The 15818-nt window shown below is 42.1% G+C and overlaps 1 protein-coding gene across 2 annotated transcripts; it reads left to right on the top strand.

Annotated features, from left to right (window-relative positions):
• The first annotated feature begins 6290 nt into the window (after positions 1-6290).
• LOC113415795 (bromodomain-containing protein 8-like) lies at positions 6291-15452 on the top strand. 2 transcript variants are annotated; one of them, XM_087955047.1, is made up of 7 exons: positions 6291-6593; positions 7324-7776; positions 9307-9449; positions 10348-10437; positions 11047-11115; positions 14660-14890; positions 15323-15452. In XM_087955047.1, the coding sequence occupies exons 1-7, from the start codon at positions 6291-6293 to the stop codon at positions 15327-15329; spliced, it is 1296 nt and encodes a 431-aa protein (XP_087811173.1). In that variant the 3' UTR covers positions 15330-15452. The 2 variants fall into 2 exon arrangements, with proteins under 2 accessions (XP_087811173.1, XP_026529143.2); XM_026673358.2 differs by lacking the exon at positions 15323-15452 and having other exon boundaries at positions 14660-14894.
• The last annotated feature ends 366 nt before the right edge of the window (positions 15453-15818 follow it).

Here is a 15818-nt window from a genome sequence, read left to right as displayed (position 1 = left end):
TTGTAGTGTACAATAACTGTTCTTCTTGTCTCAAGGGAGTTAAAGTTTCAGAATATGATGGCATGTTTTAATGCTATTGCATATATTAAAATCACTCAACCCTGTGCGCCTTGAATATCTGTTTTGTGTCTTTGAATCATAAAACAATGACAAGAAAGCTTGGCAGATGTTAGCTCCATAATATGCCACGTTTCTCTTTTGTTGGGTCTGTCCCGCCACTCTCTGTAATTTTTGTTGTAATTGTAAAATGTAAGCCAGACTAGATATGATAAAGATGTACTGAACATAATCTTGCAATCAGTTCTTCCAGTAGCCACACAAACATTTCTGGGATGTTTAGGCAGGACATGGGCTCAAGTGGCAAACTTTTCTAAAAACAGAATGTCAAGAGCATAGTGGCCAAAGGATCATTCTTTTGTTATATGCTTGCTATGTAGCAGGAATATTTTCAATCTGCTTTGTGGAACTGTTGACATTTTTTCTTAAAACAATATCCATGCTAAATAAGATTTAATCATACTATTTGTCCCTATAGCGTATTATGCCTTCTGACTGACAGTAACTTCAGTCTCATCTTTTGCATCTTTTCCAGTTTCGCTTAATTGAATGTTTTTTACCGACTCTTCAAACCACAAATGTCAAGAACTGATGTAAAATGTCACTTTAAATGGTGATGCCCAATTTTTACACATAATAGTTCCACATTCTCATATTAAGTTCTTTTGCTTCAAATGAACAACACAAGGAAGGAGTAAATAGTTCTTTTAATTTCTTATAATAGATATGTTCCTTATGTGGAAATAATTACCTACAAGTACATTGTGCATCTAATTGACTGCTACTGGCAAAAGCTACTGACCACTATATGTTCACTGAGTGAATTGAGTTACATTAATGGCATTATTTTAAGTAATTTCATTGCTTTAAATAATGTAGTATTTGAGTCTATATGACAGAGACACCACAATTAGAACATCATCATTCTCATCACCTGCACACTACATCAAATTGAAAATACACAGTTCAGCTTTGACTCACTGGACTTTCATGTGTCCTTGGATTCTGGGCATGTACCTAACAAAACCAAGTTTCAGGACCAACCATTAAGCGGTTGAAATCTATTGAATTCAATATATATTATATATTGAATTCAATATTCAATATATATTAAGCAATAACTTGTTCAATGCAAATTGATTTTGTGCATCAAGTTGATGTTGATTCTTAGTGACTGTATAAATGTATGATAATCTGTCTCTCTCCTGGTCCTTCAAGTATCAGGATACCCATACTTGCTACAGTGAAGTCTATCTGCCATGCTTCTGCTTCATTATCATCTCTTTCCATCTTTCCCAGGATTATAAATTTTTCAGATATCTACATCTTTATATATAATATATCCAAAATATAGTCATTTGAGCCTGGTCACTTGTGCCTCAGTGAGAATTCTGGATTGATTTGTTCTAGGTATTATCCATTTGTTTTCTTGACCATCCTTGATGTTCTCGAGAGTTTTCTCCAATACTAAGATTCAAACATGCCCATACTATTCCTATCTTTTTCAAAGTCCCAACTTTTTTTTTTTGCTTCCAAAGAGTTTCAGGGAAATACGTTTACTTGCATAATTCTGATATTGTGGCTAAGATACATCAGAGGATCTTTTCTGAGGCCTTCATTGTTGTCCTACCAAATATTAATCTGCAGCGTTTTTCTTGATTGCCAATTGCCTTTTGTTGATAGTTGATCGTAAAATCCTAGGAAAGGGTCCGTCACTCCAGTATTTTCATGGTCAGTTTTAACAGTGATTGTTGTAGCTGTTATTTATTTAGCCAATTGAGTCTAGACCAGGGGTGGGCAAACTTTTTGGCTCGGGGCGCATTGACTTTTAAAATTTGACAGACAGGCTGGGTCAGCACAAGATTTTTGGGAATCGCCCCCTTCCCCCCATCTCCTCCTTCCCCTCCCCTTGGAGGCCCCTGAGTCAGGAGTTGCTACCGCCGGCGCGGCTCCGTGCGGCCAGTCCTGCGTTGCCTCGGGAAGGGAAAGGCAAAAAGGAAGAGCCGCGGCGGTGCTTTGCAACGGCAGCAGTGGCACCGGAGGCTCAGGCTCAGCGGCTCCTGGTTTTGCCTTTTCCTTCCCAAGGCAACGCGGGACTGGAGCGCGCGGAGCTGCGCCGGCGGTAGCAACTCCTGACAGCCCCAGCCGGACACCTGAGCGGAGCCCGGGCGGAACTGCCTGTTGCTGCTGCCGGAGCACTGCCGGGTCGCCTCCTCCAAGCAGCCCGCCCGCCCGCCAGGCTTCCCCTCCTCGCCGCGCGGCTCGGGGCCAGGCGCGAGCACCCACAAGTTAAAAGGAAGCCGAAAGTTGCTGGGAAGTTGCTCGTGTTTCTGGGGCTTCAGGCTTAAACTTTGCACAGGCAAAGTTTGCAGGCGGGAGCGGGAAGGGTTCCGCCCGGTGGGTGGGCGGGCTGCTTGGAGGAGGTGACCCGGCGGTGCCCGGGTTTCCCCTCCGCCCGCGCGGCTCGGGGCCAGGCGCGAGCGCCCGCGAGGAAAAAGGAAGCCGCAAGTTGCTGGGAAGTTGCTCGGGTGCTGGGAGCAGGCTTTTAAAGTGCCGCCGAGCAGGACCGCCGAGCCGGGAAACGGGCACCAAGGCAGGGCAAGGCTCCACCAGCAGCGGCCTAGCTTTAGGTGGCTCAAGCAGCCCGCTCCAAGCAGCCCGCCCGCCTGCTGGGCGGAACCCTTCCGCTCCTCGGCTGGAAGACGCTCCCGCCTGCAAACTTTGCCTTTGCAAAGTTTAAGCCTGGAAGCCCCGGAAAAAAAGGGGATCAGCAGGGACTCACCTTCGGAGAGGTCGCACTCGAAGGTGATTTCAAACTCCCAGCCGAGGCCTTTGCAAAGTTCTTCTTTTCTTTCCTACCCGAGAGCGCTCCGCACTGTTTTGCAGCTTTGGGGGCCACGCGCGCGCAGGGCAATACGCCACGCACAGCTATTTTTTTTCAGGGGCGGGCCAGATTGGACAGACCAACGGGCCGGATGTGGCCCGCGGGCCGTAGTTTGCCCACCCCTGGTCTAGACAGTCACGTATCAGAAATAGTATAGGTTCGCCTGCTTGAGCAGGGTGCTGGACTGGAAGGCCTCCAAGGTTCCTTCCAGCTCATTCATTCATTCTATTCAATATTGAATTTTAGACCTCTTTTTCACTGTGCTCCTTGATCTTCATTACTAAAGTTTATAGATCATTTGCATTTTGAAGAGTGTCTTCAGCACAGTGCTGATTACTGATGCTTCTTCCAGTTTTGAAATCACACCCATCACCTTCCAATCCAGCCTCCTTCAAAAATATATATTCGGTGTATAGGTTGAATAAATAGGGAAAGGATAAAAGACTATTTTATTCCTTTGCTGACCTGAGACTAGTTTGCCTTGCTATGTTCCATGTAATGGCTAATGCAGAGAATGATGGCGTGTTTTGGAATTCCCAGTTTGACATACGATCAACAGAATAGAAAATACTTACGTCATTAATGAATGCAAATGCACGCTTATGTTTCATCCTTTTTATCTTTCTGAACAAGTGGCCTGCACTTATACCAGGGTTCCCGTCTCTTGGGGGCCATTGAGTATATTTGACATTTTGAAAGCAGACCACGGTCTTCAAAGAAAATAGTACTGAAAATGTTACCTAGCCTAGTAATGTAATTTCTGCAAAATGCAGGTAGTCATTGATTTACGATAGTTCATTTAGTGACCGTTCAAAGTTACAACAGCACTGAAAAAAGTGACTTATGACCATTGTCCACATGTTGCAGCATCCCCATGAACCCATGATCAAAATTCAAATGCTTGGCAAGTGGCTCATATTTATGATGGTTGCAGTGTCCCGGGGTCATGGGATTACCTTTTGCAACCTGACCCGCAAAATCAATGGGGAATCCAGGTTCACTTAACAACTGTGTTACTAACCCAACAAATGCAATGATTCACTTAACAATTATGGCAAGAGAAGTTGTAAAATGGGGGAAACTCACTTAACAAATGTTTCACTTAGCAACATAAACTTTGGGCTCAATTGTGGTTGTAAGTTGAGGACATCTGCCATGAGGGATAGAGTTAATTACAAGATATCAATTTATCTGGAGGCAAATTAGTAAAGTTGTCCCCTGCCATCCTTGTTAAAACTTAGGGTTTTGTCCCCAAAGCAATTAACCCAAACTGCACGGTAACACAAGGCTGCGCCGCCCACATGGCCTGTGGGAATACAAGGCTCGCATCGCTTGCATTGCTAACAACACGAGGTAGTGAGGGGAGGGAGGAAAGGGCGGAGCAGGGGAATTTGCCCCACGTGCCTGGCCTGGCTATCGGGCTGCTTCTTTCCGCTTCTGCTTTTGGCTGCACGCAAGGAAAGCAGTAAAAGTCTTTCTTTCTCTCCCCCAAACTCCACCAGAAATGAGTCTTGGGACCCTGCGAGGCATCCTGCTCCAAGAGGCTGCACCGGCAAAACAAGTCTTACAAAGATTAATTTCTGGCAGAGTTTGGGGGAGAGAAAGAAAGACTTCTGCTGCTTCTGCTGCTTTCCTTGCATGAAGCCAAAAGTCTCTCTCTCTCTCCCTCCCCTGAGAACGGAGCTGGAGGCAGTATCCTGCGATCCCAAATAAAGAATGATCGATCAGTAGGAAAATGGAGTGGGGAATTTTCCTGCAGACTTTTTGGGATTTTCCCAGGGTCTCTGGTCTGCGGGATTTAAAGTTGAGGTTGGTGGTCCCTGAGGTCCAAAAGGTTGGCGACCCCTGTGCTAAGCCACATTTACAAATAAAGCATTGAATTTCAGCCAGCCTTCATTTTTATTTTCCAAGAATACTGATGCAGCCCATGTAGAGCATTATATCCGAGGGTAATAAGACAAAGGCTGCAGAGTTTTTTTCATTAAAAGAATAAATTGTCATTATTAGGGAAATAATTCTCAACCAAGAAGCGGCGCTCTTCCTTTGAAATGCATTGGTCTCAATCCTGACTGTTAACAAACGGCTTTCTTCCAGGTTTCAGCCTTCCTACTGAAGTTCTTGGCTTGAAATATACATTCTTGCATTTGAGCAACGAATGTGGGAATATACATATTTAAAGAATACATAAGGTCACCAATCTCAATGACTTTGGGCAATTAACAATAAAGAAAATATAAAATAGAGTATGGATGGGCCTTGATTTATAACAGTTAATTTAGTGACCATTCAAAGGCACAACAGCCTTGAAAAAAGTGACTTATGACCATTATTCGTACATATTGCAGCATCACCATGTCACTTGATCAAAATTTCAACGCATAGCAACAGTGGTACATGGTTGCATTGTCCTGGGGTCATTCGATCCCCTTTTGCAACCTGACAAGCAAAGTCATTGGGGAAGCCAGATTCATTTAATAACCATGTTATGAAGTTAAGAACTGCAGTGATTCACTTAACCACTGTGGCAAGAAAGGTCATAAAATGGGGCAGCATTCACTTACCAAATGTCTCGCTTAGTAATAAAGATGTTGGGGTCAATTGTAAGTTGAGGACTACCCGTACAAACTACACAACATAATTGAAGCTCCAAACGTTTTTCTATTATGAGATACCCAGACAACATTTTCTCATGAAGAAATGTACATTCTGGGATCAGCTACTATGCTGGCCCCAATGTCTAAGGAAAAGGCCTGATCCTTCAGTGTCCTATGGAAAGCTTGTAGGGTTGGGTGGGGTCATCTGAATATAGGGAAGGTAGTTTCAAAGAGCATGCACTGTACTAAAGAAAGCATAACCTCCTGGGTCCAACAAGATGGCATTCCAGGAACCTGGGAGCACGGTCGCTCTGCCAGATATGGTGGGATGAATGGAAACCATTGGAAACAAGTGGCTTCAACCCTGAATTATACTGAGCTTTATTAATGCACCTTGAATTGCACCTTGAATGTAACACTGCTTCTAAATTGTCTTCATGCGGAATAATACATTACAATAGTCCAAAAAGGTGAATGGTTAGGAGAAAAGCCTCCCAATCCAAAAATGGGCATAATTCATATACAAAATGGATTTGTTCAAAGGTTTTTCTGGCCATGGCTGCTACTGACTTCTCAAACAGGAACCCTGAGTCCAAAAGAACACACACACACCCCAACTTGTTCATTTTGTATGGGGCATTGCTACCCTATTTAGAGTCACTTCAGATCTGGGAGATCGTAGCCTTAGAATGTCTCAAAAGGAAAATAAGCAACTGCATATGTCACAACAAACTTTTCCCTCTCTACCTTTTTAGATGGGTCACGTGTGGACCTGGCTGGAATCCAAAGAAGAATACTTCACGGAGTCCGAGAAGAGCAGCTGCTGCAAATCCTTCTGTAGTTCTCCAGACTCTAGCTTAGACCTTGATCTAAAGGAACTGAGCAGCTGGAAGGAAACGGAAGATGATGCTCAGGAGAAGTTAGAAGAGAGTAGCAGCCAGGAAACAAGGAACCAGTTGGAAGCCGGTGACTCCACAGTGTGGGAATATGCTAATGAAGGAGAGCAAGATGAGAGTGGGAAATGCAAAGAGGATGCCCTCTTGAGGTTTCTGTCTGAGGTATAGCAGCTAGTAGGGAGGACTTCAAGTGGTGGGATATGATATTAGTTTTCTCTGGGGTCTGAGATTAAAGTTCTCAGTAAAATGGGTAGTCTGCCTACAGAAGCAAATTTCAATAAGGATAGAAAGTCAGGAACTAAGTGATAAACATGAGCAAAGGTTAATGTTTTTTACTATTTCAAAAATAAGGCCGAGTAATGGTGGCCTTAACTGCTTACAGGAGGCCTAATTCTGATGCTGTTGCCACCTTATATTCTTTTTCTCTATCAGGTTAGCAAAGTAACTTCCAATGGATCCCCAAGATACTTTTAACTGTCCCAAAATAAAATGGCTGAAATCTCTGAGATTTCTTTCCAGTCTTATGCAATCTGCTAATGACAATTAGCCTTTATTGGCACCTGGACACTAAATAATTTTCAGGAGACCTGAAAAGACTGCTTAAACTCTGAGAACATATGTTATTCTATTTTAGCCATCCTTGGCTTAATGCCCTTTGGGCAAGACTGGCCACAACTCTTAGGGCCTAGCCAACAGATTCCTGCTGTACAAATCCTGGAGGATTGGAGGTGAAAAACTGCCAAGCTAGGGATGTGGTTTCAGTGTCGCTGCAAAGCATGCTCATTAAGAAGAAAGAACATAATATCTGAAAGAAAAATAGCCTCAGGTGTGCTTTTCTGAGAGTGGTTTTAATTACAAGCCTCAGCTGCTAACTTCTTACCTTTTGTTCTAGGTAACATATTTAATGGAGCCAGTTCGTGTTAGCAACCCTTACTTGGCACAGGGTTCTGAGGTTTTCTCTGGTGCTGGGGAGCAGAACGGAAGGCTTGCCTTGGCTCACAAAGGTGCCACAAAAGGATCACTTGTAGCCAAAGAGGAAGAATCAGGGCAGGAAAGTCACTCAGAAATTTTTAAAAAGCAAGCTAAGGAGAGAAAGGGAAATTGGGCACTGCAGGTCTTGGAAGGGTTGCCGGCCATGAACCTGGAAGTGGAGGCCATGGAAGGACTTCCTGATTTATGTGAGGAGCCCGGATGCTCTAAGTTTCAGGATAACCAGTTTGATGAGGATTCAGGAAAGAAAGTCACGCACGACATGGACGTAGATGAGGCCTCAACTTTAGAGCTTATGAAGCAAACTCCTTGTGAATGGAAAATACGGAAGAAAGAGATGCGACCAACTAGAATGGTAAGCTATGGCTTGCTCAGAACACTGTTTTATAAGTAGATTACTTGGGTTGGATGATCAATGGAGAATCTTATCTTTTGCTTTTGTGGACTGCTAAATATCCAGCTCCAAAGCTGTCAATCAAAAGGCATTGCTTGGCTGCTCCATCTTGCCCTCCTTAAGCATGTTTTGCGGAGGGTGAAAAAGCTTCTGAATCCCTTGTAAGTAAGTTCCACGTTGTGGTGGCCCAAGTGGTCTGTCAGTGAAAATAGACTCCAGAGCTCCGTTTTTAGCTGGGAAGGCCTCCTGCAACCCTCTGCCAACAAAAATGGAGCCCGGGTGGGCTGCACACAGTCCTCCCAAGCTTCATTTTTGCTTGCAGAGGCACCGCAGGTTGATCCTTTGCTGTTTCCAGGGCAGCTGTGTGTGCCAGATCTAAGCACCCTGCGGACCAGATACGGCACGCAGGCCTTGAGTTTGACACCCCTGATTTAACATAATATAGGAGAATTATATTTTTTTTAAAAAAATCTTAACATAAAAAGCTCTAAAATGCAGGATAGTAATACCCATAATACATAAATGAATACAAATATCCTAAATATAAGGGACTCCAAAATCATAGATTTGGTACCTTCCAAAGGACCTCCTAAATATAACTTAGATTGGTCAAGCCATTTGGTTAAATGAGAGAGAGAGGGAAGGAGGGCGGGAGAGGGGGGGGCAGGAGAGAATGAATCCTTGGGAAACTTACAGCCAACTATGAGAGGCTGAGCTACTGTCATCCTATGCTTGCATCTGAATATGTCTCTATAAGTAGGAAATGAATGAATGAATGAATGAATTCTTTATTGGCCTAGTGTGTCTTGGTGCATATGCTCTCAGTGTACATAAAAAGAACAGATACATTGTCAAGAATCATAAGGTACAACACTTAATATAGTCATCGGGTACAAATAAGCAATCAAATCATACTAGGAAACAGTCAATATAAATTGTAAGGATACAAGCAACAAAGTTACAGTCATACAGTCACAAGTGGGAGGGGATGGATAAGTGATGAGAAAAGTAATAGTAATGCAGACTTTGTAAATAGTTGAACAGTGTTGAGGGAATTGTTTGTTTAGCAGAGTGATGGTGTTCAGGAAAAACCTGTTCGGGGAAAAACTGAAACATTACAATATGGTGCCCTGAACTCCTCAAATTGTCTTATAAGGCCGAACAAGGCTCATTCAACTCCATAAACTAAACTGAACCCGGAGTGGATGAAATAGAGGAATAATCCTTTTTTTTTCAAGCGTGCCTGCAATTGTATAGTCTTTACCCTTTCAAATAGCTTCCCTACAAAGCATATATTAGCTAAGAAATGGTAGTTCTTAAGATCTAAGGAATTCATAAAGTTTTTAATTTTTTTGAGGGGTGAGGTATTTGGTACTACTTCTCCCACAGAAGTGCATTTTCCATACTGGAACTTCATAGCTAAATTTCATGGGGTTTAGGATTCCTACTGTTATTTTGCCAAGAGGTTAATTCCTGCTATGTGATCATCAGGAGGTGGCCGTGGAAAACACTGAAGATCAAACTGAGGATTGGAAAGACAGTGATTTCCATTTGAGTTATAGCAATGACGACTCCAGTCCTTATGGAACACCCCTCATAAGCTCTCCTTCCACAAGTACAGCCTCCCTGCCTTTGTAAGTAATGATAAGTAATGGACTTGGAATGGATTTTTTTCCCTACTTTAAATGGCACAACGTTATACATATCTATTTAGAAAGATGTCCACTGAATTCAATAGGAAAATCCTCTTAGATAAGTAGATATTGCAGCCTAAAACTCTTGGGGGAGTTGGGCCATTTTATAAATGTTCTGACCAATAAAGGAGGGAGAAAAGAGTATCAAAACCTGAAGTAAAGAGTGCTATTAGAAAACGACTGTTTTTCTGGAGACTGTATAAGTGGCTTCCAACAGGGTACAGTATATGCAACTGTAGAAATAGCTTTGAATCAAAACAATTATGTGGGTTGGTTGAGTTGTACAACTCTTTTCAGTAAAGGAATAAACTATTATTAGGTTTGGTAGTTGATTTAACACGTATCAGATGAATTTTTAAAAAGTGCTGTTTGTTTATAATATTTCTATGCCACCTAACTCACGGATACATTTATTTATTAAATAAATTCATATAACTACCCAAATGTGAGTCTGGCAGCTAGGCAGGTAAATAACACATTAAATAATAGGAAAAAATCATATTAGCAAAGGATAAAACAGTCCACTCTGGCCAAATAAAATAATTGGCAAAGACTGACAATGACCATCTAGCCTTCCATCTCCCAAGCCCTGGAGCACATCCAGGTCTTCGATGTTTCATCAAAGGCCAGAAGGTAGGTTCCAATCTTATTTTGGGGGGGGTGGGGGCAGGGCAGGGGGTTATGGTGTTCCAGAGGGTAGGAACTACAACAGAAAAAGCATACTTCTGAGGTTCTTAAGATTGCATTTTTAACTGAAGGATTTGTCATCTGTTTTTCCTGGCCTCTTCAGTTTCCCATTCACAAATGCAAATGAATCTTTTTTTTCTTTTCTATCCAGGATGCACTTGAATCAAGATGACCCACTTCAACAGCATTTGCTCTTCAAGAAAACTCTATTATCTATCTGGAAGATGGTGGCTGGTCATAGGTAAACTACTGACCACTGAGGAGAAGATGACTAAAAAAATCAGCTAGAGTAGAGGTCAACAAGAAAGTATGTGTCATGCCCATAACTGGTGTGACCAGTTAGCTATTGAATAGTTTCTAAGTTTTTGCTTATTAGGTATAAGGCCCTATACAAGGTACCTGGTGAACCGTCTTCACCGTGCAGAGCTGATAACTTTTACTGTGAGAGGAAGTTCTACTGCATGCTCTAAGATTGGGTGAATCTTTTGAGATTGAGAGAATCTGTCTCCCTTGAACTCTAAGAGATCCAAACTTACAACTTTTAAGTGTTCGCTGAGCTCTTTTTTTTTTCATTTAGAGTTTTAGACTGTCTATGAATGTTTCAAGAACTGCTTTGAGGAGAATCTGCTTTTGTTTTGTGTGTTTTATATTCCATAAGCTACTTCCAGATGCTTTTGTATACGAACATCAACATTCAAAATATTACTTTAGTATTGTAATGATTTTGGGCTGATTGGAGGAGTTGACTTTCATCCTTCTGCCTTTTCACTATTAATCTGAACAGCACTATTAATCCGAAAGGAAAGGATGGGCTTTGTTTGCTAGCTCACTTTTTGGTCTTTCTCCCTAGATACAGCGGTCCCTTCCTGAAGCCAGTTTCAGAGAAACAGGCCCCTGGTTACAAAGATGTGGTCAAAAGGTCAGTGAGAGAAAAGGGAGTGCTAGTGAGAGATGTGTTTTTCAGTTGCTTTTCCTCCTCTGTCCCTGTCCGCTGCTTATGAGAAATTGGCAATTGGAAAATAGTTTTCTATCTGCAATATATTTTGTAGTCCTGATTTCTGTTTTGTCATGGCAAGGAATTGTTCTTCCTGTACTGCTTATGAGATGAGTGTTGAGAAATTCTGGAAGTTTGCCCCCCACCCCCACCCAATCCATTCCCTTTCCAAGTAATCCCCAATACAGTTTAAATTTAATCCACTTTTCCCCTGCTTTGGCCTCATCTGTAACTCCCAAATGCATTTTAGCATGGGAAATCACAGGGAGAACCTTCAGCCAATCATTGCTCAGTCTGAGTAAGCCAGTAGGTGAGTTCGGAAACCAATCAATGCCAACCACTGAGTTTTCTCCCCTACCCCTAATCCTTCTAGCCATGAAATGCTTTGAACTCCTCCTGTACTATTTAGGGAAACCTATGAAGTGTGTAATCCCACTAAATTCTCCTAGTGTTTTCTCCTGAACTATGCAACGGAAGTGGGAGCATGGCAAGTAGCCTGTCAAATGTAAAAGAAAAATGCCTGCAACATAGGGTTATTATCTCAATGAGACAAATGTTTTAGCTATAGCAGAAATGCAACAGGGAAAGAAATGCAACAGTAGGAGAAGAAAAATGGAATTATTGGGACGCAGGAGCACTTTACTACTAATTTGTAGTAATGTCATGTGATAAGTAAGGAGCCATCACCCTGGTTTGTATCACGTCCTTTTTACTTTCTTCTATCAGCTCTTTGAAAGGTAGGTTATGAATTTGATACTGCAAAGCTGGAGAGCTTTTTCTGGCTTGAAATGGCTTTCTGCAGTTAATCATTGACTGGTACTAATGTTATATCTCTTCCCCCTCTATGTACATACACATGTTGATAAATAGAAAGGGAAGGAACAGTGATTTTTTTAAATCCAGGAAATAGTGGAACATGGCTAAATCTATCTCCCTGAGAACAGAAGGTATGATTCAAAGTTCTGGAGATGGGAAGGAGAAAGTCACTTCAAAGAAAAGCAAAATACAGTGACAGGCCAAAGTCCAGTATAAGATGCCATCCATCTAGGTTTGTTAGGTTCTCAGAAAAAAAACAGTGGAACTTCTTCCCTTGAAAAAAATGGATATTTCAATCAGGAGAACTACACTGCTCAAGAAAATAAAGGGAACACAAAAATAAGACATCCTAGATCTGAATGAATGAAATATTCTTATTAAATACTTTGGTCATATCCTAGTTGAATGTGCTGACAATAAAATCACAGAAAAATTATCAATGGAAATCAAATTTAGCAACTCATGGAGGTCTGGATTTGGAGTTACACTCAAAATTAAAGTGGAAAAAAACACTACAGGCTGATCCAATTTTGATGTAATGTCCATAAAACAAGTCAAAATGAGGCTCAATAGTGTGTGTGGCCTCCACGTGCCTGTATGACCTCCCTACAACGCCTGGGCATGCTCCTGATGAGGTGATGGATGGTCTCCCGAGGGATCTCCTCCCACACCTGGAGTAAAGCATCTCCCAACTCCTAGACAGTCTGTGGTGCAATGTGGCGTTGGTGGATGGAGTGAGACATGATGTCCCAGATGTGCTCAATTGGATTCAGGTCTGGGGAACGGGCAGGCCAGTCCATAGCATCAATGCCTTCATCTTGCAGGAACTGCTGACGCACTCCAGCCACATGAGGTCTAGCATTGTCGTGCATTAGGAGGAACCCAGGGCCAACCACACCAGCATATGGTCTCACAAGGGGTCTGAGGATCTCATCTCGGTACCTAATAGCAGTCAGGCTACCTCTGGCGAGCACATGGAGAGCTGTGCGGCCCCCTAAAGAAATGCCACCCCACACCATTACTGACCCACTGCCAAACCGGTCATGCTGGAGGATGTTGCAGGCAGCAGAACATTCTCCACGGCATCTCCAGACCCTGTCACGTCTGTCACATGTGCTCAGTGTGAACCTGCTTTCATCTGTGAAGAGCACAGGGCACCAGTAGCGAATTTGCCAATCTTGGTGTTCTCTGGCAAATGCCAAACGTCCTGCACAGTGTTGGGCTGTAAGCACAACCCCCACCTGTGGACGTCAGGCCCTCATACCGCCCTCATGGAGTCTGTTTCTGACCGTTTGAGCAACCACATGCACATTTGTGGCCCGCTGGAGGTCATTTTGCAGGGCTCTGGCAGTGCTCCTCCTGTCCCTCGCACAAAGGCGGAGGTAGCGGTCCTGATGCTGGGTTGTTGCCCTCCTACGGCCTCCTCCACGTCTCCTGATGTACTGGCTTGTCTCCTGGTAGCGCCTCCATGCTCTGGACACTACGCTGACAGACACAGCAAACCTTCTTGCCACAGCTCGCACTGATGTGCCATCCTGGATGAGCTGCACTACCTGAGCCACTTGTGTGGGTTGTAGACTCCGTCTCATGCTACCACTAGAGTGAAAGCACCGCCAGCATTCAAAAGTGACCAAACCATCAGCCAGAAAGCATAGGAACTGAGAAGTGGTCTGTGGTCACCACCTGCAGAACCACTCCTTTATTGGGGATGTCTTGCTAACTGCCTATGCTTTCCACCTGTTGTCTATTCCATTTGCACAACAGCATGTGAAATTGTCTATCAGTGTTGCTACCTAAGTGGACAGTTTGATTTCACAGAAGTGTGATTGACTTGGAGTTACATTGTGTTGTTTAAGTGTTCCCTTTATTTTTTTGAGCAGTGTATTTGGGTCACAAACTTACGGTTCTCCCAGCTTCCATTCATGCACACGTGTTACTCAACTCAATACTGTAAGAGACTTCATAGCATATTGTTTCCTGAATTGCCCCTATTTGCAAGTACCTTGTTAGACATTAGATTTTCTTCTTACTGTCCCATCTCTCTTTTGCTTATATACCTCCACACACATTCCTCTCTCAAAATGACACTGCATGAAGCTGATGAAAGGAATGTAAGCCACAAAAACTTATGCTATATTTATTAGTCTTAAAATATTTATTATTTTTTCTTGTCAAGCTTTCAATTTCTTTGGCTTAGTATTTCCTTTTCTATACTTTGTTCAATATTGCTTACCCACAAAGTGTAATAGATGTAGCCTTGAAAGTTCTATAATACTTATTTTTGCTTCAGTATAATTATTTTCTCTGAGATACAGCATAATCATAAACTGATCCTATGCTACCTGATAGTGCATACGATAAATATCAGTATTAAATAACAATGTTAAGGGAATGCATTTAGAATTGCTATTACTTTATCAAAGGTTGAGTACTATTGAAAACCTAGTTTTCTGTTCTAAGTTTAAATATCTTGTAACACAAACGACAGCTTTGCATCTAATTGCTTTTATTAGTCCAATTTTAACTTGATTTCTCACTAGTTCTGGTGTATTGATAATGGAAAAGAATCTGAGAAGCATCCTTTTTATTTTGCAAACTCTGTAAATTATTACACAAAGCTTGAACTCTGTGCTTTTTTTTTGCCTTTCTTAAGACCAATGGATCTTTCCTCCATAAAGAGAAGCCTGTCCAAAGGCCAGATTCAGCACATGGTCCAGTTCCAACGTGATCTCATGCTGATGTTTCAGAATGCCATCATGTACAATAACTCCAGCCACCACATCCATCGCATTGCTGTGGAGATGCAGCAGGAAGTGCTGGAGCAACTCCAGATGTTGGGTGAGGCACTCCTGTGCTCAGACGAAATGCGAGGATTTGTGAGAAGGTAAGAAGTTCATCTCTGAACTGGAGAAATCACATTCCTTATTCCTCTACTAGGTTCTCATGCCTGGAAAGCAAAAGATGGTGCTATGTCAATCATCCGCCCCACAAGCAATAGTATCCCTGCTTACATCTCCCAAATATACAGATAGTTCTTTACTGATACCCATTTGTTTAGTGACCGTTTTGAAGGTACAATGGCACTGAAAAAAGTGATCTATGACTGCTTTCACAATTACAACTGTTGCAGCATTCCCGTGGTCAGGTGATCAAAATTCAGACACTTGGCAACTGTCATGTGTTTATGACGGTTCCATTGTCTTGTATTCATGTGATCTCTTTTGCGTCCTTCTGACAAGTAAAGTCAATGGGGAAGCCAGATTTACTTAACAATGGCGGAAACATTGAAAATTTTACTTTTTTCTCTGTTCTGCAGGTGCTGAAGAATTGAAAAGGGCAGTTGCATGTTCAGAAGTTAACAGTTCAACCCTGTTTCCTGAAGTCTTGTTTTAAGGAAAAAGTTTGTTTGTTTACTAATTTAGCATCACATGACACCTCACTTTCTTTTCTTAAGATTCTTCATGATAGAATGTGTGTCATATTTTGTTCATTGGAAGACTTGTTTAATATTTGGAAATTCATTGGTTTCTTAGACAATAATAAAAATACTATATTGTGTTTCTTTTACTGTTCGCTTTTAAATCATTATCTCTTGGCTCAGAATTCTTAAGTAAAATTTGGGAAATAAAAAATGAAGACAAGCAGTAGGCCATAGCCTAAATGAAACTTTGCTGTTGGAACATATCAAACTTTTTGAGAGTCTGTACTCGGAAGGAGCTACAAAAACATATTCCTATTCATTTATTAAATTTATCTGTCAGCTATTCACTCTGCAAAGTGACTCTGCACCTTATGACAATTATGTAACATTT

Source organism: Notechis scutatus, chromosome 2 (assembly GCF_049901735.1).
Source record: "Notechis scutatus isolate UNSWTSFEM ecotype Mainland chromosome 2, rNotScu1.2, whole genome shotgun sequence".
In the NCBI taxonomy this organism is placed as follows: domain Eukaryota; kingdom Metazoa; phylum Chordata; class Lepidosauria; order Squamata; family Elapidae; genus Notechis; species Notechis scutatus.
This window is presented reverse-complemented; position numbering and strand designations above follow the sequence as displayed.

Excerpts from the sequence above, each read along its gene's own strand:
- LOC113415795 (XM_087955047.1), top strand. The coding sequence starts at position 6,291 with ATGGGTCACGTGTGGACCTGGCTGGAATCCAAAGAAGAATACTTCACG. Across the intron at positions 7,777-9,306 it reads AGATGCGACCAACTAGAATG|GAGGTGGCCGTGGAAAACAC; the intron begins GTAAGCTATGGC and ends TGTGATCATCAG. Across the intron at positions 11,116-14,659 it reads TACAAAGATGTGGTCAAAAG|ACCAATGGATCTTTCCTCCA; the intron begins GTCAGTGAGAGA and ends GCCTTTCTTAAG.